Genomic DNA, 22,015 nt, shown 5'->3' on the forward strand with positions numbered 1-22,015 from the left:
GTTAGAAGTATCAGAGAAGGAGCAAACAATATAAAATCATGCAGGGAACCATGAGCAAGGACAGGAGATAAATGGAATCTGAGTTTGGAAGACAGCTGACAGACTGCCATTAACATCAGTGTTATCAGCTAATGCTGATATTGTTATCATTGGTACTGAATAATATGTCAAGATCCTTATAATCCAAAGTATCCTTGATTCAGCAATATAAACATTGCCTGACAATTTCTGTAAAATACCAAATCTCAACCCCTCTCCAAACTTTACCACCAGAGCCCACACGTTGCTATGTCTACGATCCCAAATGTACTGCAAGCAAGCATCCTGAGGAAAGGGCCAGTCATTAATCATAGCTATACCCTCGTGGCTAATGTGTTGGATGATTGATAAATGTTTGCTAAACAAAACACGTATTCAAAAGGCCTGCAGTAATCCCTGTCTCTTATTATCCACTGCCTTGTATAATATCATGTCCTTTAAGTTGCTTTTACCTAATGGAATATGGCAGCAGTGAAGAGATAACATTCCGTGATTAGGTTGCAAAAATGACGATTTCTGTCTGCCACTCTGTCTAGTCTTTTTAGGTTGAATATTTTCACGAAATAAGCAGGGATGCTTGAAAGGCTAGCTTGAGAAAGAATTTAAGAGCTGCCTCAGAAGAATTGCTAACATGGAATAGGGCCCTCTCCAGTGAAACAAGTCTAGACTACAGCAGACTAGACTAGACTATAGCAGTAACTACAAAATGACGATGATGCATCTATTTCACAAGGGTCAATTTTCAAATGATCATCCTGATGAAGGAAGTCTTTCTGTCTATGTGTTGCTTTTATTGGTTGATGAATAAAGAAACTGGCGTGGCCTGACGGGACAGAGTAGAGCTAGGCGGGAAAAACTAGACTAAATGTTGGGAGAAGGAAGGTGGAGTCAAGGAGAAGCCATGTAGCCACCAGAGGGGAAAGGCAAAGCCACCAGCTGGAACCTTGCCAGTATGCCATGAGCCTCATGGTAAAATATAATATAATAAAAATGGGTTAATTTAAGTGATAAGAGTGACCTAAAATGTGCATAAGCCAATAGGCCAAGCAGTGTTTAATTAATGCAGCTTCTGTGTGATTATTTCTGTACTGGGCAGCCATGAACAAACAAGTGGCCTCCTACAACACCATTCCTCTCAATCATTTGATTGTACCCTTTAGAGAAAACCTGGGCTAGAATAATCCGCCATATTCAAATCCCTGATCCATAGGATTTCTGAAACAACAAATACCCATTGTTTTAAAACATAACAGAAGGTACATTTTCATCTTGTGGTAGTCAATGTTTGATGTGGAAAGGTCATCTATCTATTGTTATTTTCATTGTTTAATAAAGAAACTGCCTTGGTCCTTTGATAGGACAGAAAATTAGGTAGGTGGAGTAAACAGAACAGGATGCTGGGTAGAAGGAAGTGAGGTCAGATGCCATGGAGCCAGATGCGATGAAACTCCAGCCCAAGATGGACATACACTAGAATCTTCCTGGTAAGACACCATCTCGTGGTGCTACACAGATTATTAGATATGGGTTAAAGCAAGATATGAGAGTTAGCCAGTAAGAGACTAGAGCTAATGGGCCAAGCAGTGTTTAAAAGAATATAGTTTCCATGTTATTATTTCAGGGTATAAGCTAGCCAGGTGGCAGGGAGCCGGGTGGCAGGAACTCAGCCCACTGCTCCATCTACAAATGTTGATTGTAAACTTGATGATATTTAGAACTAGAGTGAAAACATGTATCTGGTCATGTTTGAGGTATGGTTTTGGTTGGGTTAACTCAAGTTGGAAGACCTACTCTAAATATGAGTGGCACCATTCTGTGGCCTGGGGGCTTGGATAGAAAAAAAAGGAATAGGTGAGCTGAGTCCCAGCATTCGTCACGCTCCACTTCCTGACTGTGGCTATAGTGTGACCAAGTGCTGCAAACTCCTATCTCTATGATTTCTTGTCATGATGAACGAATTCTTGGAGCTATAAGTCTTTCTGAAGTTGCAGCAATGAAACAGTCACCTAATACAAAGATCATGCAAAATTGCTACTAAAAAGAGTGAGAAAAGGGAAAGGTTTGTTTGACTCATAATTCCACAAGTTCCAGTTCAAGGCCTCCTGCATGAACTGTGTTTTGACTGGGTTGAATGAGAATGCGATGATCCTGGGAGAATGTGGACCAGAATTTGTTTACTTCATGGAAGACAATAAGCAGAAAAACAGAATAAAGAAGGAGCCTAGCTTTCAAGGATTTTCCCTAAATGACCTGCTTTTTCCAACTGTTCTCCAACTCTGAAATTTTCTACTACATCCCAATTTTGTCATCATATTATGAATCTGTAAGGGGATTCATTCATCAAAATGAATCCATTTTGATGAGGTTGAAACCCTCTTGGCCCGCAATGGTTAGTGTTGTCAAATATGACAGTATCTAAATTCACTTGGGAGACAGGTCTGTAGGTTTGTCTGTGGGGGATTTTAGTGATTACATCAATTGAGGTGGGAAGACCTTCCCAGTGTCTATAGCATCATTTCCTAACTGGGATCCTGAACTGTCAGTAGCTGCTTTGAGCTACTGCTGCCTTGACTTCCCTCCTTGATGAACTGTACTTTGGACTGTGAGCTCAAACAACAACAACAACAACAACAACAACAACAACAATCTTTCTCCCTTAAATTGCTTTTGTTAGATTATTTGATCACAGCAATAGGAAAGGAAACTACAATATGGTTCAAACATTTTCTAAAAGCCTATCAGCTCCTAATGTTGTACTGGGAAGAACAATTTAACAATAAGAACTAGAGAGGATGTTTCATATGTAAACTATATCAAGTACAAAATGGTGCTGTAACTAGTTATTCCACAATAGATAAATAATACATTGGGAGAACAAGCATAGACAGGTCAATAAATGAGTGAAATAAGGTAGTCCCAAGTGTTCTTAAATACCAGGCTAAACAAGAGGAAGAAAAAGAGTCCTTTTATAGTGGTTTACTTAAGGACTTCTGATGCTTATTACAGCCAGTGTGTGGTTGCTGTACATGCTATGCCGTTAGCGCAAAGGGCGATGAAGCTTCAAGAGTCGTCTTGTGTGGAGCAAGAATACTATCTTTCTTCTCAGCCTGTTTCTCAACTGTTTTCTCCTGAGGGTAGCCCAGTGCTTGCTGGGTCAGGCCGCAGAGGATTTATAATCACATCAGGAGTGGAAGAAGTTACCAGAGGGCAGAAAACAATAAGGAAGAAGAGATATCTTAATTTTGGCAGCTACTTTCTCCTGGGGTCTTCATCCTAGATTTCCTCTCCTGCTGCACAGCTGCTAAATATTCTTGTTATGTTATTTTATACCAATTGGACTTTCTGCATGGGCTGTAACAGATAATTAGTAAACACTATTTTGACAAATGAAAGAATGAATGAATTAAAGAGCAAATTTGAACTTACTGCAGTGAATTGCAAACCCTTGAAATCAGGGCAACACTCGGGACTTTCTCCCACTTCTCATGGTATGTACCACAAAACATGGCACATAATCATTAGCTAATAAATTTCTTGTCATTCATAACAAAAAGGTTTGGAAATGCCAGGGACTATTGCATATGCGAAAATTTCATTTCCCGCATCAAGCCCAAACCATTTCTTCAGCTTTAGAATGAGAATTTTAAAAACTCTGTGTAAGATTTGAGAGAGAGAAAAAAATCCAGTGACACCATGTCAGCTCTGCAAGGGGCTTTTACTAGTAGAATACAACACATAAAAACAGCATATGCATTACTGTGGTTGGAGCCACACTGTTAGAGCTTACCTATGCTGTATTTTTAACCAGTATATCGACCAAGAACACGTTATACTTTTTTATGTCTATTCGCCATGTAATTATTGAAAATAGATAAAAGGCATTTATACTGAATGGAAGAATTTTCATAAATGCAAAGCAAAGGACTGGAGTGGTAGTTCCATGGATAAAATGCTTGCCTTGCAAGCTTAAGGACCTGAGCTATATCCTTAGAACCCATGTTTTCAAAAGCTAGGCATGGTGACACACGTTAATCATCCCAATGCTGAGGAGCTAGGGAGATGTGTCTGGAGCTTGCTGGCTACCATGTTTAGCTGAATCCATCACTTTCAAGCCCGTGACAGATCCCATCTCAAAAATCGATGTGCATGCATTTAGAAGAATAACACACAAGGTTGATCATTAGTATTGTCACGTGTTGAAATATGTACATAGGTATCAGCACATGCACATGCCTTCCACTCCCATTCCTCCCCCATACCCCCCACAAACACCCAAGTTTAAGGGCATGTGAAGACTGATCGCCTTTCTCTCTTTCTGTCACACACAGGATTAATAAAGATCACTTACAGTAACAGAATTTTACAGTAACAGAAGCAGTATTTGTAAAAAATCAACAGAAATGGAAAGTAATGTGGACAAAATGAAGATAAAGACCAGGCAATTGGTACATAAACACCTCCATGGTGTTCTGTAGGTGAGAACTCCTCCTTGGCATTTTTCAGCAACTGAACAGGTAGGCACAGCTTTCGTAAAACAGTGTGGGGAAGGTGGGGCTGCCAAAATTACCCAACCATTATTTGTCTTTCAAGCCATACCAACTACAACTTAACAATTTCAAAGACAAAACAAACAACTGGGTCCTGATTTTCTTATGGGATTGCTTAATTTATTTTTTCCACATTTCAAATTTTGATCTCAGCATTTCAAACTCATGAAACTGGATGGATGGACTACATACTGTCAAACTACAGCATACTCTCTTTCTTTTATGACTTCTAATTCTAGGTCCAGGACTCCCGGAACTCCTAGAAAATAAAATAGATGGAGAATTTCCCAAGTGCCACCTGTGAGTGGCTCCATTTGACAAAATGTACACAGATGTAGAAAATGACACCATCTGAAACCATGAGGCATGGTTTTGACTTAGAGATAAAAAATCAGATTGTTTTCTCACAGAACTCCTAGTGGCAATTAAAAATCTTCATGGTATCACTGTCTCTCCTGGAAACATTAGGTCTCCCATTAATTGTGATTTCCTTGATGCTGCCAAAGGCACTTTCAATGTTGGACCACCAGATGGCTACTATTTTTCCAGGAAGATGGAGAGGCTGCATTATGCAGGCTGGCCTCAAAGAAAAGAAAAGGGTATCTCAGAGGAGACAGGAGATGAGTGAAAGTGATACTGAGAATATTTCCTGGTCCTTCAGAAATGGACTCTCTGGAGTTCATAGATTCTGAATCTTATCAACTGCTAATGATGGTGCTTAGCCCAAGGGGCACTTGGTAGCTAAAGTGGCAAATCTAGGCATGGATTAAGAATAATCCCTAAGGGGAGGACGTCACTGTGAGCTGTGCTACTCACTCGGGCTGCTCCAGATTCCAGGAGCAAATCTTAGTATTGAAGGAGCTGAAAATTGAAATTCAGGGCAGATGACAGCTAATGTCAAACTGTACTCAGTTTTTTACTTCTGGGACAGTAACACATGAGACTATACTTTGATGAATTGGTCACACAGAGGGAACTAAGTCATGGGAGGCAGCTGGTTAGGTCTCAGTATGCTTGTGGGGACTGTTAATCAGTGGTGCTCCTGCAAGTATATATTGGCAAGGGCCTTCTACTTCAAATTGCCTCTCCCGTAGCACTCCAAGAGTGCAAACTGTAAAATCTTTTAGGAAATGAGAAACAAATTTTATTGAAAACATACAAGGCATTCTTACAACTTGTAATTAAGAAAATGAAAGACCTGATTTTAAAAGAATGAGGAAATTTGATTGGCTGTTGCTCAATAGACGTTCTGCCCCCACATTCAATTCCATCTTTACCTACTTTCTGTCTTTGCTGGTTTCTTTCAGTGCCTAAGCTTGACTGTTCTGGAACTTGCTCTACAGACCAAACTCAAACTCAGAAATCTGCCAGCCTATGTCTTCGCAGTGCTGGGATTAAAAGGGTACACAGCCACACCTGTCTCTAAGCTTTTCTTTAATTTCTTTTCGCAAATTGGAAATTTAGCTGGGTGGGATCTTGCCCTGAGGTCACCACTCCCTTTATTCCATTTCTTAATCTGTTTATCTTCTTGAACATAGGACTTAACTTGATTCCAATTCCTGGTGTTCTTTTTCTCTTCAAAATTCACATTTTGCATTTTTTTCTTTCTCAACTGGCTCCATTTCATTATAAATCTTCAATAGAGTTAACACTAATAATCATCTGACAATGTCTATAGTAGGCTGTTTTGAGATTTTTCTGCCAATGGCAGTAATTCAAATCTTTAAACTCAGGCAGACTCTTCAGACAAGGGCAAAATTAGCCCTATTCTTCACTAAAATATCTCAAAAATGATCTCTAGGCCACATATTAAAACCTTTTGAGCAAACCCCCACAGTTCATCAAATCACACCCAGCACCACTGTCTTCCATGCTCCTACTAGTGTGGCCCATTAAGCAGCACTTAAAGCCTTCAACTGCTTTTCTAATCCACAATCCCAATGTCCATATTCCTTCAAACAAAAGCATTATCATGTCTATCACAGCAATACCCCAGTCCCTCATATCAACTTTTGTTTTAGTTAGGGTTTCTACGGCTCTGAAGAGACACCATGAGCATGGCAACTCTTATAAAGGAAAAATTTCCTTGGGTAGCTTACAATTTAGAAATCTAGTCCATTATTATTATGGTGGGACAAGCCAGCATGCAGGCAGACTTGGTGCTAGAAAAGGAGCTGAAAATTTTACTCCTTGACCTGAAAGTAACTGAACTGACACTGAGCACAGCTATAGCAAAGGAGACCTCAAAAGCCTGTCCTCATAGTGACACATTTCCTCCAACAAGACCATATCTACTCCAACAAAGCCACACCTCCTAATAGTACTACTCTCTAAGAGATTATAGAAATAAATTACATTCAAACTACCATGCTAGAATAATTATAACAATCATCTGTAACAAAAATTATTTGAACTTGTGAGTTTCCTATTTTGTGGATTGTCCAGTTAGCCATAAGGAACTGAAATGGTGGGATTAAAAGTGCTAAAGATATCTGGACAAAAATTCAAAAACTGGCAAAACCCATTAGAGCAGATCACTTTGCAATTTCTTCTTTTCATTTCACGACAGACCACTCGCCAATAACCCTGCGAATTTTACTTTTTCCAAGCCGTTTTCTTTTTATCTGCTTGCAGACATCCAGTCAAACTAGTTCTTTACAGGGATTTGTAAGCTTCATTGCCTATCCCCTGGTTGCTCCTTACTATTTAGCTCTATCTGCCTTTTCTCTCCTCAGGGTCAGCCTCTGATCCTGAAGATCTTTAAGTCCACATTTCAAGTAACTCAATCATTTACATAATGGTACTCTGTCCAATGGCTGAAAAATAAGGCCTTTAAGAAATATATCATTCTAAGACAGTTCTAGTCTACTAAATATTTGAGCTAGCAAAAAGATACTGATAAAGGTGAATATAAATAGAAGAATTGCTTAGCAACATGACAGAGCTTGAACTTAACTCTATAAGTCATGCCAGCAGAGTTGAAGTCATATCTTTAATTTCTAATAATGGTATGTGGGTGGAATCATTATATTTAATACTTAACAGCATTCTATCCCATATTTCCAAAGAGCCTTGTGGCAAACAAGATATTATATCAATTTGATGTACAAATGTAAAGAAAAGAGATTTTTATGACTTCCCAATATTCTGTTGCAAGGGAGGTTAAGGATTTTGAGCAAACAGGTCAGTTCAGGGTCATCTCACTAGGGGTGATGAGGAAGCCAGGAATGAAGGTGAGCCAGGAAAAATTATGAAAGAAAATAATTACTGAGCTAGAAGGCATTTGGAGAGCTTATCTAGAACAGGATATGCAAATTACAACCCATGGGCCAAAATCTTACCAGCCACCTGTGAGCTAATAATGATTTTGTTTGAGACCAACACAGAGGAGCACACTGTCCTCCAGGCATGTCACAGCTGTTACCATCTTGACACCAGAGCAGTCGTGACTGTGGGCAGGCCTAGGAGACCTTCACAAGATTGGGTTCATTAGCATTCCCTCATGGAGGGAAGACAGACTTAGGTGGTGTACAAAAGTCTTATGGGGAAGTAATCAGTCAGCACAGAAGATGTGAGACATTGTCCCAAACCAAGGGTATACAAAGTGGTTAACAACTGCTAGGAAGAGAGAGATTTATCTTCCATGGTTGGGCTGGCCATAAGTTGACCATGATTCTTATGTAACCCACCATTCATGCTCTTGTTAGTGACCCTGATTACATATACTAGTCCATCAAATTTGACTTGGACAGAATCATTTCTTTCCAATGTGTTGATGACCTATCTGGGATAAATAGATGTTTGTTCTCACCAAGCAACACTCATATGGGAGACTGAATCCAAGGTCTTTTGGGTTGTAGTCTATTTTGTTTGGTTTTGTATTTTTTTTTTAAAAAAAATTCAATGTTTAAAAGAAAATGGCCCCTTACAATGAATGAAAATGAAATAAAGTTCAAATTTCCGTGTCCATAAAGCTTCATTTGAATACAACTGTGCCCAGTCATTTATTTCATATCTGTGACTTTTTCATTAGATAAAAAAGCTAAATCATTGTAAACGAGATCAAATAACTTCCAAAGTCTCAAATATTTACTATCTGGTTATTTTTCTTGAAGTTAGTTGACTCTTAGTCCCACTCCTTCACTTTCAAGTGGGTTGGGCAGGATGGATTCTACACATACTTGAAAGGTGGGCACTTTTGGCTTAGGCTAACTAGAAGCTTCCATATGCCTATGGCCATAGTGATTGGTTTGGTTTCCTGATTACCAAAATGATTATGTAGAATATCCTTAAGTTATCAGATTCTGTGTTCAAGTGATACCTCTACTCCTATAAATCTCTACTTCTATGAATTTACATTATAGAAGTTGTAAATTAATCCTTATATACTATACACATCCATTAATATAGTTATTTTAATTTTGGGCATTTAAACATAAGTCACCAAAGTTCTTCAGCACACCAAAAGTACATTAATATAGGTTACTATTTCTCTCCATTTACTTTTTTGCTGGAGAGGAGCTGGGATCCTAGCACAAGTAGTTTCACTTTAATTTTAGTACCTTATTATTTGACACCACTTGTTTGAACCCACCGCAATCATACTTGTCGGAGAAAGATGCTTTCATTACATCCTGAGTTTTGAAAAGGGGGTAAATAGCCACCCTAATTTGTGAACCAGTAATGAGGCTTTAATGAACTCTTGGTGTCTTATTATAGAATGTATGCTTTACGTAAATGCCTAAATTGTGGTAGTGAAGCATCTGTATGTGTAAGGTAAGGAGATTGCTAATTTTCTCTAAACCTAAATCACTCGCTGATTTTTGACTAATGTTTCAGAAATAGTCCTATTGCTCCAGCCATCTAGGCACATGCTTATACATGCATCCATATCAATGTCTGTACAACAAAAGCTTTTGGCTACTTTCATTGCCCAAAAAGTATTCTAGGAAGTGCAAGGTAATCATCCTGGGTCTCCTTTAGCTCCTACAGGTGAACGGTTATTATTCTCTGGTAAGTTTTGGACAGAAATCAAATACTTATCCACATATTTATAGCCAGGCATTCTTTACCATTTTTTGTGGCATTTAAGGAGAAATTTCTACTTGCTAATGTTGGAAATGAAATGTTGAACTAAAAAGAACCAGCTAAAGAAACTTGAAAAGGAACTTCCCATGAGCTTGGAACAAAAGAAGGAGAAGGCGTCCTGGAAACTGGGAGAACAGCGTGGAACAGAACATCACCCAAAGTGATCTGGGAACCTTTGTACTGCAGTTTTACAGAATTCCAGGAGGGTAATAAGCAGATTTTTTTTTCAAACACCATGGACAATTAACTTCTGGAAAACACAATGGTGCTGTTTCTCTGTAGACCATTAGTAAGAGGAAGTTGCTATGTAATTTTCATCTTTTCATCTCCCTAATAATTATTTGCACTTGACTTCGGCATGCCATTGTAACTGGGCAACCCCACTGCTATCATTTCCTATCCCCCCCCCCAGAACCCTCCTATGAAGGTGCTGATTGGAGGTGGGGAGCAGCTGTGAACCCTGTGATCAACAGATCTCCTCCATCTGAGCACCCACCAAAAGCAAGAGAGGAGAAGTAGGGCGGTTGCATATTAAACGTTTCAGATCTGTGGTGAACTGCGTTAATATTCCTAGAACACTCTTTGGAGATAGGTCAGAGATGTTCCATGTAAGAACTGACAGAAGACAAGTGGTCCATTTTTAGCTTTGTGCACAAGCAGCAAAAATAACTTTCCTAGCGACCGCTGCTCTAATTCCTTCCACATACAAAGCATGTGAGATTTTTCAGGTGAGATTTTTGAAGATTTATCAGTTGGTGAATTAAAAATTGGGGAACGGACTCAAGTGCAGCATGTTCTAGAGCAGGAATCAGAAAATTACTACAGGTCATGGGTCTAATATGGACCCCATTCTGTTTTTTTCAATAAAGTTTTATTAGTATGCACCAATATCTGTTTGCTTACATATTTCTTGGAACCACTTTTAACACTATAGCAACAGAAACACACAAAGATACATCTGCCACAACAGATGACTTTCCGATCCTAAAATACCTGCTATATCACTATTGATATAAGTAGTTCACTGACTTGACAACAGAATTCAGGGGGATGGGCAGAGGAGGACAATATATCCTTGACAGGACATAAAGACTGAGTTAACAACCAAGCAGATGTTTTTCTTTGCCCGGTCTTTATTGAGATGGACATATGCAATATGAATTTTGTAATAATCATGACTTGAGGTTGCAGATAAGGATTGAAGGCCATTTAATTTTTAATATATGGCCTTCTAAAAAACATAGACAAGCTAGGAATCCTGTCAGATTCTTTCTTAGTCCTGCATGTCCTTGTATTTACAAACTACTACACTGAACAGAGAAGGAAAATGAAAGACAGAGCAACTCAGAATTTTTTTTCCTTCTAGATCTTCCTCACTAACAAGCAACGTTAAAGTGAAGGAACACTAGGAGAATGTGCTCATATCAAGAAGGAAAAACAAAGTTGGATACAGCATTGCATGCTTCCAATCCCAGCAAACAGAAAACTCAGGGCACAAAAGTCACATGGTCCAAGCCAGTCTCAGCTACATAGTGAAAACCTGTCTTGAAAACACAACTAAAACAAAAACACATGTGGGGAGATGGCTTAGTAAGTAAATTAAGGGCTTGCTTTCCAAGCCTGAGGACCAGAGTTCAATCCTCAGAAGTCATGTTAAAAAAAAAAAAGCCAGGTGTGGTGATGCATACTGACTTTCCCCAACTCCCAGGTGCTTGGATTATAGCCTACCCTAACATGGACGAGTTTGAGGCCAGTGAGACATGCTGTCTCATAAAACCCAAGGTCATCCTCTGTTCTACACACACAGGAACACACATGCATGTGCACCCTCACACACACAGACACACACACAAACACACACACACAGAGAAATGAAAAAAATAAGAAAAATTAAAATAATACAACTAAAACAAATGAAAAACAAAACACGGACAGTCAACAGTCAAAGCATCTGTTTTGCAGCATCTCCAACACTCTAGTTCCAATGAAAGGCATACACACATGAGTGCCGTAACATGCCAACGCAATCCCACCGACTGCACAAATGAGCTAACTGCTCACACATATGTACCTGTGGAAAAATGTACCATACAGCATAAGGATGCCAAGGAAAATTAACGTTAAAAAGCAAAATGTTTATTCTTTTACACAATGGCGTTAAATAGCAAATTCTAAACCGGACAATTACATGGTCTCAGAAAGGTCCCAGGCTCAAAAGGAAGAGCCTGACACCAAGGTCCTTTTTCTAGCACCTGTATGCGGGTTTTTCACTCAGAAGTGGTTGTTCCAGATTATGCAGCCTCTGATTTATGTTTGTGCCACCCGTCAACACCCGTCTTAGAGGGCCTTCCCAGTGGTTTCAATTGTGAGCTTTCTCTGCCCAGACTGTGTGCTCTGGGAACAGAGAGTGAATGGCCCGCTCCATGAAATTGGAGGGCACAAAACTCTTGACTTGGACTGGTCAGAGTGTCCAATGGCATAAAACACACTGGTGTTTGCCCGTCTATTTGAAGAGGCTCTTTGCCAGAAACTGGCCATTGAAAACAAGGCTTTATCTAGGCTTTGAGAGGAGATTCAGGATGGATAAAGGCTTGACAGGGACTGAAGCCTCCTGTTCTTTGGGGAAAAGCAATAAGGTGCTGTGTCACTACCCTCCTCTGTCACTTGCTCTCTATCTCCTTTTACGAAAGAGGGCAAAGAATAATGGCAAAGCACCTGCCACAAAGGTGATTCTCAAGTGCAGCTAGCCCACTTGCCAGGAACACCCACTTGGAAATTGGCACAGGCTGGAGTTTCTGCATGTGAGCCAGACATAGGCAGTGACATGAAAATTTCTCTCTGCAAGGCCTGCTTCAGTTCAGTCAGAAAGGGCTCAAAGGTGAGTCAAAAGAACCAAGGGCGGCTGGCAGCCCCGAGCTAGGATTTCAATTACAGGCTGTGACAGAAACCTGGTTGCCCAGGTGCTCCTTACTTTTCACAGGTTCATCAGCCAAATGGACTCGGTGAGCCACCTTATGTAGCCCCCTAGGGCTACAGTCAGCATAGGTGATGAAAGAGGTGACCCCGGGCATGGAACTAACCTGCTTCTTACAGCTTGGGCCAAACATGTGTGCCCAAACTCTGCTGTGGTCAAGTGGCCCCAGGAACTTTGGGTAATTAAAATGTCATGTGATCCTTTGACCCACAAGACAAGAAAAAAAAAGCCAAGTATTTCCGGCATTTGTCCTTGGTGAAGGCCACAGCAACTATACCAGCGAAGTTTTAAGACAAAAAGGAAACCAGCTGGGTACAGGAAAAGTCTACTTAGGTCGAGCTTCTGGCCTCGATGCCAAGTTAGATCTGGAATGATAGTGTCCGTTCTGAGCCTCCCTGTTAAAGCCCTACCATCGGCTTAGAAATCCTACCTTCCAGCTGGGAGCAGCAATTATTAACTCAGCAGATAGGTGCTTTGTCAGATTCAGAAGAAAACAAATCTGCTCCAAGGAAGGGAATCAGCAGCCTTAATGGCAGCCCCGGAAGCATGTGCACTGAGGGAACATAATCACCTTTCATTTCATGTAATGACACCACCACATTGACTTTGTTCCCACCGTTCCAAAATTACAGTATGCCTTTTTCCCCATGACTAGATGCTTGCAATCCTGTTGAACAGAATGCCATTTGTTCTTGCCACGAGGTAATTATGGACTGTGTCTGCAGAACTCACTGTGTATAGTTTGTATTCTATTTCATAATTCTTCATCAAGAAAGAGAGAGAGAGAGAAGAGGAGGAAAGGAAGGAAGGAAGAAAGAAAGAAAAGAAGGAAGAAATCTAACAAATTCAGTGTAGTGCCTCACCTACAACAGATTGTTAGTTCCTCTTTTTTTGGTATTTTAAATCTTTACACATTAACACTCAGATACCATAAACAAATATCTTCTCTCTCTGTCTCTCTCTCTCTGTGTCTATCTCTCACACTCTCTATGTGTGTGTGTGTGTGTGTGTGTGTGTGTGTGTGTGTGCATATGTGCATGAATGTGTATATGTATGCCTGTGGAGCCAGAAGTTAGTGACTGACCTCCTCCCCCATGACTCGCCATCTTGTTTTGGAAACAGGCATTCTAATGGAACATGGAGCTCACAGTTTGGCTGAAATGGTCTGCCTGCCCAGCAATAGGATTACAAGCATATACCGATACACCCATACCTGGCTGAGTTTTTACGTGGATTCTGGGGATCAAGTTCAGGTCACCATGCTTGCAAGGCAAGCACTTAGCCTATTGCCTAAGCTGTCTCCTCAGTCCCACAACTTTGATAATTCCCTTCATAGATACGACTTAAAATTCTGCTGAGACCACTAGAACTATATTGCTAGAAACTGAGGGTAACAACACGTCTAATCTAATCAAATTCATTTGGCTTTTGTTGGGTGTTAAACCTGTAGGCTTAATGCAGGAAATTAATATCTGTATTAAGCTATAATATACTCTAGCACAATGACAACATGACCACAATAACTCTTATCATTTGACAGTAACTTTTAAACAGAGAAAAATTTAAGGGAATTTATCACAGAGTAACAGGGAAAGATCTCCACCTATAAAATAAGTCAGAGTCTTAGAAAACTTTGGAAGAAAAATGTGCCAGAATAGCCTTACAGCTATCAAATAGTGTTCTCAGACAATCAATTACTTCTCTCATTTGGATATTTGAATTGGATCAGGTAACTTCTAGAGGGAAGGCTAGGGCCTTTCACAGGTGCATGAGGTGAGGTCTTTGTCTTTGATTTCTGTGATGACCAAATCCTATCGCCTTGAGTTGGCTGTGTTCTGCTGGGATCGATAAGAAAGCAGCGAGAAGATACAAGCTACTGGCACTTATTCGGATAATTCTCTCCTGGAGACAGATGAGCTGAAAATGCATTTCCCATTGACCAGTGGAAAGATACGAGATTGGCAGAGAGGGATGGCTCAACACTTTCCAAGTTAGGCCGAGTCCAAACTGGAGAACAAAGTGGACGTTTCCCCAGCTCATTACTAACTCCACTATTCAGGATTCAGAATTGAATTCTATCGCATTAAGGAGACAGTAGTTCTGTTTAATTGCCCACCATGGGAATTGCTGGTAGAATAATAGAATGGTGTGTCTTATCCAATACACATACACAGAGACACCCTTTCCCCCCACACATACAGGGTGATGTGGCTAGAAAGTCAGAGTCCAGGGGGAAAAGTCTCTCAAATTTGAACTTACAAAACCAGCCTGCATACCATATAGCTTAGAAACAATTTTTTCGTCTTTTTGACAACCTTCTATCTCCACTGACAGCTTCAACTTGACTCGTGGTTATCTTGCCAGCTGGCTCGTGCTTATTTTGGCTATGTTTTAATATTTTTCCCTTTATACCCAAATGAAAGCGAAACATTTATGACTCTCCCATGCATTAAGCTTGCCCACCTTACAGTCACATGAGCTTGTTCTTTCTCCTTAGGAACTAAAAGGAAAATAACATATGGTACTCCCATTTTCCATGGAACTTAAGAATCTGTACAGAAGCTAAAGTATTCATGGTTCTATTGAAAATGATGGTTGGACTCTCAGGAGGGTGAAGGCCTTGGCAACGGCTTTCAATTCTGTCACTCCCATCAAAAATCCTACACGCATCCCTCCTGGGGGCCTCCATTGCTTCTAAAGCCAGATCTATTATTATCCTCTGTATTTCCACTTAACACTGGGGTTCTTTGAAGCAGCAGTGTGTCTTACATATCTAGGCAATTGCAGCAGTTATTGATGCTTAATAAATAATACTAAGTATAGCCAAGGAAAGCTTCAGAAGGAAGAGTAGGTGTTATACAGATGGAGGGAAGATGAGCTGAGAGCACATTACCAGACTTAGGGTGCCGTCAGAGAGGGAGTCAAAGTCTTAAGATACAGGGAGGTTAGTACCAATTTGACTCCAAGAACTGAGTCCTTAGATGCTAATGGTATGAGTGCAAGCATGAGTTTGAATAATGATAAGCTATGCCATTACAATTCCAGAGACCCTTAAGTTATTGCGCAAGTGAGAAAAGGAGTTTGTGTTGGCATTGACTTCCTCAGAAGACTGGTTGTCAATTACGTGAAATCTTATGTCTTGGAAGAATATTCTTAACGTTAGTAGTATGCTATTTACAATAAATTGTTTGGTTTTATCCGAACTAAAATACTTTGAGAGGAAAAAGAGGTTCTATAAATATGTAATTATTTCAAAAGCAGTACCATAAACAGAAACTCACCCAGGTGAATACATCTTGGAAACAGAAGGCTATAAGAGCCAATGTATATTTAGACAGCATGGCATCACTATAGATACCCAGTATAAGTCAGCTAAAAGATGACGGACACTAGACATCCAGGGCCATGAGTCAGCACAAAATGGCTGACAGAAAACGTCCAAGGCACTGGAAAAGTAAACAGTGATGTAATATGTTGTCTCGTTATTGCTTTTCGACTGTCTTTGCCTTGGACAGCTTGCTTCTCTCTGTCTGTCTATAGGCCTGTATGTCTACCTCCGTTCAGCCTATGTGCTGGTCTTCATGTGTGCCCGTGTCCATGTGCACCTGTCTGCCTAGTGATCCATATAGAAGCCTTTGCCTGGAGAGAATAAAATAGGTTTTACCTGCCCAAGGCTCCTCACAATCTTAACCTATTCCCCAGCTTCCCATGAGCGTCCTGCTTTCTTTGCATCAGATCATGCAACTTTACAACATGTCTGGTGGTTTATGGTCACTGACTATGTACAATCTATCTGTATTTTATATATAAATCAATATCTATATTCTATCTGTATGCATCTATATCTGCACCTATATCTGTATCCATATCTATATTCACAGCTATATATGTATCAGTACCCATTTCCGTCTACACTTAAATTTACAGATCACAGTGCTGCTCGAATAGTAATAATTTCAGCTACCTTGCTTTGTTCCTGTTCATTTCTTACTCTATTCGCCTTTCCTTCTCTTAGCCAGTTCTCACCATGGTACATTGTCCTAAGTCCCTTTCTTTTCCTTGCCGTTTCTATCTTTTTAGCTGCCTCTGCTCCATCCTCAGCTCTGCTTTCTCTCCTAATTTGTAATAATAAGTATTGAAAACCTTTTATTTTGTATTGTATCATTTCCTTCATTTGTGTTTTGGGGGGACAATACAGGCCTTTTGCCATCAGTTACCAAGTGTTGGAATTATAGGCATGCACCACAGTGCCCAGCTTGTCATATTTCTTTGAAAATATTCTCTGTTCCCCAAACACTGAACTTTAGGTTAGTGGTACATCTCAGCAGTTACACGTTTGCACGCATGAAAGCATAGATTGCACCATTGGCATGGCCAAAAAAAAAAAAAAAAAAAGAAGATCAATCTGTAATTCAGATGTTTCTAAGTATCACAATGAAAGTAGTCCTTTTTTAACAGGGTTCTGGCATAGTTGAAAATGAATTCTAATTCAGAAAATGTATGTGACTTTGGACATGCCACTGGATTAGTCTGTGGTTTATCAGCAGGCAGATGGTAATAGTGTTACTTTGCTGAAGTCAAAGGAAAGAATCAGGTGCAGAGAACTGCTTCAGTGCAGCCACCGTGGTTATTCCATGGAGTCACCTCGGTGCATCTGAAACGTCTTTAACCCCAGACCCAGGCATCTGGATCTTATTGCTTCTTAAGCTATTCTAATAGGCTAGCAAGGTTAAAAATTCCTAGTTTCCAAACTATGAGATGTCATGCAAGTGTACATTGGCCTATGTGTGTCAGCATCCTTCATTTTCTTTCAGTTTTACTTTATGTGTCTTGGTGTGTGTTTGCATGTGTGTCTATACACTGTGTACATGCCTTGTGCCCACAGAGACCAGAAGAGAGTGCTGGATCCTTTGGTAATGGAGTTATTCAAGATTGTGGGCCACCATTTGGGTGCTAAGAATAAAAATCCATGTCCTTTGGAAGAATGCCAAGTGCCTTCAACTACTGAGCCATCTCTCTACCCCTTCTCCATTTTTAACCTTGTGGATCAATAACTCCTTATAGAAAATAGTCTATCATCCCTACCCTATATGAGGGGGAATTATATATGTAAATGAAATTTCAATAAAATTTGAAATATCTTAGGCCATGTATTGCAAGAATTATAATGATAGAATTTTTATTATTTGGCTATCAGACTGAAACTTTGAATACAACAACCTGATCCCTCCTATCATTTGGCCCATTGCTCAGTGAAAGTTGAACTTCCACCCAAGGCAACTGTCTGATGCTGATACTATTTGCATCCTAAGAAAAAAAAATTAAGAAACCATAATCTCCTTCAAAAGGTATGTAAACAAGTGAAAAATTAAACGCAAAGGGGCTAATTACTAACCATAGATCAGTTTCCCAGTTGTCCTTTTAACTAAGAATACTAATGAATACAAAAATACTCTGTAATGCAAACCTGGGCTCCCCAGAAACTGATAATTGCAGCATCTCTCTCAAAAGGCCAAAACTCGGTAGGTAGAGGGACTCTCGTTATTTGTCAGACTTATGAGTGACAGAGAAGGAACAAGCACTTTCTAGACATCTTACGTGTTCTCTGAGAGGACTATAGAAGTGTACTTTTAAAAAAAATGACACAACTTTGGCCAAATGATGCTGGTGGTTTGGGTTTCCAAACCCAGCAGCAGCAATCTGAGCAAATTCTTTGAGTAACCACTTGTCTCTTCTAGTTTGACAGCCAACACCAGAGCAGCAGAAAGCTTAAATTGACACATGACTATCCCATCTAGATGGGAACAAATGGCAATTCTTAATGTAGAACTAGCCAGTGTTCCTAGATGCCCTCACAAGCAAAACACAGTTTGAGTTACTACTTTTTGAAAGAGTATCTTGGATATATGTCAATGCCCATAAAAGCCAAGCAGGAGGCAAGAAAACTAGGCATTAATCAGAAAAGCCCAAAATATACTTTTATGAAGTTTCAATTCATACCTTAAAAGTACATTTCTTTGCCTCATTTTTTTTTTCCAGTTTTGACTACAAATATCTGGATCACTTTAACTGAAACAACTGAATGCATCTGTAGCCATGTTGGAAAACAGATAGCATATTTTATAACATCATACATTGTCTTAACAGAAGAAAAAACGTGGAAAAACTATGCAAAACTAACAGTTTAGAATCCAGGGTGTGAGCCAAACTACTGGCCTTTGTTCCTGTCGTTTGATTGTTCCAAGACTGGATTCCAGAGGCCATACTCATGCTTCTTTCTCCATGAGCATGAGCACAGTCTTCAAAAGGTGCCCTCGAGAGGTAGTTCCTGCATTAGCTGTGGGCTTAAGAGGGTCTTCTTCCCTCTGCAGCAATTATGGGGGAGAGAAAGGATTTGGGTTCTACAGACTAGCAAAGAACCCACTAAAATCCTGTGAGTTTTCAACCTGCTGGCTTCTCAGCAATCTTCACTTGGGTGTGGGTTTGAGTAATGAGTAGAAAAGACTTAAACAATCTAGACAGACACATTTATAAAAACGATCCCCCCATATAATCTTATATTTGCTAATCAATACATATGCAGCTTGGCTGAAAAAAAAAGGAAATAGCCTGTGGTAGGAAAAATAATTTTTTCCTTCCTCTCAAATCGCTACTCAAATATAACTGGACTCTGGCCAACTGTGCTTCCTGATCCCAAATCTATTTTACTAATTTTTTTTATAATTAAGACTATTTCAGTAGTGTTGGATAAAAAGACTCTCCCGCACACACAATGTAAATGCTCTTCTCACCAACCTGCAAGCATCTAGATAAAGACAGCTACTCTGCAAACCACTTGTAGTAGGATCTTAAAGGGTGTAGCATAGAATCTAACTTGGATTAATCAATTTCATATGGTTCTGCCATTCCAACTCCAGGTCTAGACCCTAAATAAGTAAAAACAGGATGAAAACGCGCACGCGCGCGCGCGTGCGTGTGTGTGTGTGTGTGTGTGTGTGTGTGTGTGTGTGCGGGCATGTGCATGTATGCATGCACACATGCGTGTTCATCTAGGGAATCTAGGGACTTGTACATGTAGAACAAATACAACATTAAACTATACCATATATCCCTTCAAAAGAGAATCTATTAAACCATGTTCACAGAATCACCGTTAAGTATCCTGTGACAGATGAATTAATAAATGTGGTGTATACATTCAGTGGAATATTTTCCAGCATTAAAAAATGAATTCTAACACATATTGTAATATGGATAGGATAGGTTCTTGAAAACTTTATTTACAATTAAACCAACCAGATACAAGAGAACAAAAGTTATATAATTTCACTTAGATGGGGTTTCAAGAATAAAAAAATGTATAGGGACAGGAAAAGAGACCAAATATTATTGGGAGATAAAAGCAGCAGAGTCAAATACTTATTACTGGATCAAATGTGACTTACCAGTGACCACATCCAACTTCTAGCTTTGATTTAACCAGGAGAATGAATACAAGTAAAAACTTAAAGGTACTTGGAAACCATTACTCAAACAGTTCAACCTCTCCTGTACTTTTATATCTTGTGACACTGACTTTTCTTTGTTCTTAGGCAGTCACCATCTTAGAGTGGCAATGTCCTGCTTAGAAAATTTCTTTGAAGGGTTGTGCTGCTTGCTTTTATCAACGTGACATAAATTGGAGTCATCTGCGGGCTTCGAATGACAACTGAGAATTACTGTCCATAGACAGTCCTGCAGGCAACTCTACAGGGGCATTTTCCTGATTGATGGTTGATGTGGGAGTACCCGGATAACTATGGGTGGTGCCATGTCTCAAAGGTGGACCTGGTCTGTGTAAGAGAATATGCTAAGCCAGACATGGAGAACAATGCAGTAAGCAGCTTTCCTCCATGGTGTTTGCCTCACTCCCTATTTCCGGGTCCCTGCTTGAGTTTTGCCCTGCATCCCCTCAGTGATATACTCTGACCTGGAAGTGTAAGCTAAATAAACTCTTCCTCTTCCAAGTTGTTTGCTGTCCGAGTAGGTTAATGCAACAACAGGAAACAAATGGAGACAAGGGTGATATAAAAGTCATGGAAATGGATAAGTAATAAAGAAGTATATAATCATGGACATTACTAAATAATACATCCTAATGCATCCAAAATGGCTTAAGTAAGAAATTCTGTGACATATATTCACTTAACACAAACAAAATAAGACTCTCACAAAAATGTGTAATCTAAACCAATATGCAAACAGAAATTTTTATTAAGAGGTGTTATGAAAAATCATAATTATTTTAGGAGGTGACTCAGTAACATTCTTGATCCTTCCTTGAAAATGTTTGAAAGAGCAAAGTTCCACATCACTCTTTAGTTTCAGACAATGGATGCAACTGACCTAGTATTTAATAGTGCACACTTCTGCTGTGAGCAAGAATTGGCATGCTATGGAGCGAGCTACCAACGATCCAGTTCTCCAGCCAATAACCCCACATGCATGCTCATGTAGGCAACCCTAATTAAACTAAGCAAATTATTAGAAACAGAAAAAGAAAGAAAAAGAAAGGAGAAGATATGTTGGGGAGAAGTTTCCAGAGGGAGGGGCAAAAGAGAAGAAAATAAAGGGTCAATATGATCAAAAACATTTATGCATGTATACAATTGTCAAAGAATAAATAAAATCTTTTCTAAAGAAACAAAACCAGAAAAGGATTGTCAAAAGTCTTTGGTGTCTTTTTAACCTACTTGATGAAGTAGTCACGGCCATCTCGGTTTGTCATCATCTCCCATCCATAGGGTGGCACCTGGTTCAAGGCCCAGGTTCCTGAGGGAGGCGGCCAGCCCGAAGACTTGGTCCTGTGGCTGGAAACAAAGAGAGCATCATCACCTCTGACTCTTGAACATACTTTTTAGATCACTGCACAAGGATTCATGTCTTATTCCTCTGTGTGTATAACTGGTCACAGAACAACTGCAAAGAACATCTTTGCAACAGATAGCATGCTAGGCATCTTGTATGCATTAGAGCACTTATTTTCTATAGAATCCACACAAGGGAAGTATGCTCATATACTACATGGATAGAAAACCAACGGTTAGTAAAATTAAATAACTTTGTTGTAGGAAGCTTTGATTCAAAGTTCTTTGCAATTCTGACCATAAGAGGCATACTAGATATGAAAGATATTTAGGCATTTCACACACATACTTAGATTTCACATTGTTATATAATGAAACACACATGAAGATAAATGAATGCTTTATGCTTTTATGAAAAAAAGCAAGCTGAAGTTTCCTGGATTCCTATGACCAAAATATAAAATGTATGCTTATCGTAACCACATGCCAAACAAAGTCAATCATAGAACATTAGACAAACC

The 22,015-nt window shown here is 39.6% G+C and overlaps 1 protein-coding gene across 1 annotated transcript in view; it reads right to left on the reverse strand.

The window, feature by feature from the left end:
* The window catches only part of Frmpd4 (FERM and PDZ domain containing 4), a 243,173-nt gene extending 221,677 nt beyond the window's left edge, over nucleotides 1-21,496 (reverse strand). Inside the window, exon 1 of the mRNA XM_050121048.1 lies at nucleotides 21,381-21,496. Coding sequence (XP_049977005.1) covers nucleotides 21,381-21,418 — 38 coding nt within the window. The 5' untranslated portion in view covers nucleotides 21,419-21,496. The remainder of the gene's footprint in view (nucleotides 1-21,380) is intronic.
* Between the last annotated feature and the right edge of the window lie 519 nt (nucleotides 21,497-22,015).

Source organism: Alexandromys fortis, unplaced genomic scaffold (assembly GCF_014885135.2).
Source record: "Alexandromys fortis isolate MF-2015 unplaced genomic scaffold, M_Fortis_MF-2015_v1.1 scaffold_192, whole genome shotgun sequence".
In the NCBI taxonomy this organism is placed as follows: Eukaryota; Metazoa; Chordata; class Mammalia; order Rodentia; family Cricetidae; genus Alexandromys; species Alexandromys fortis.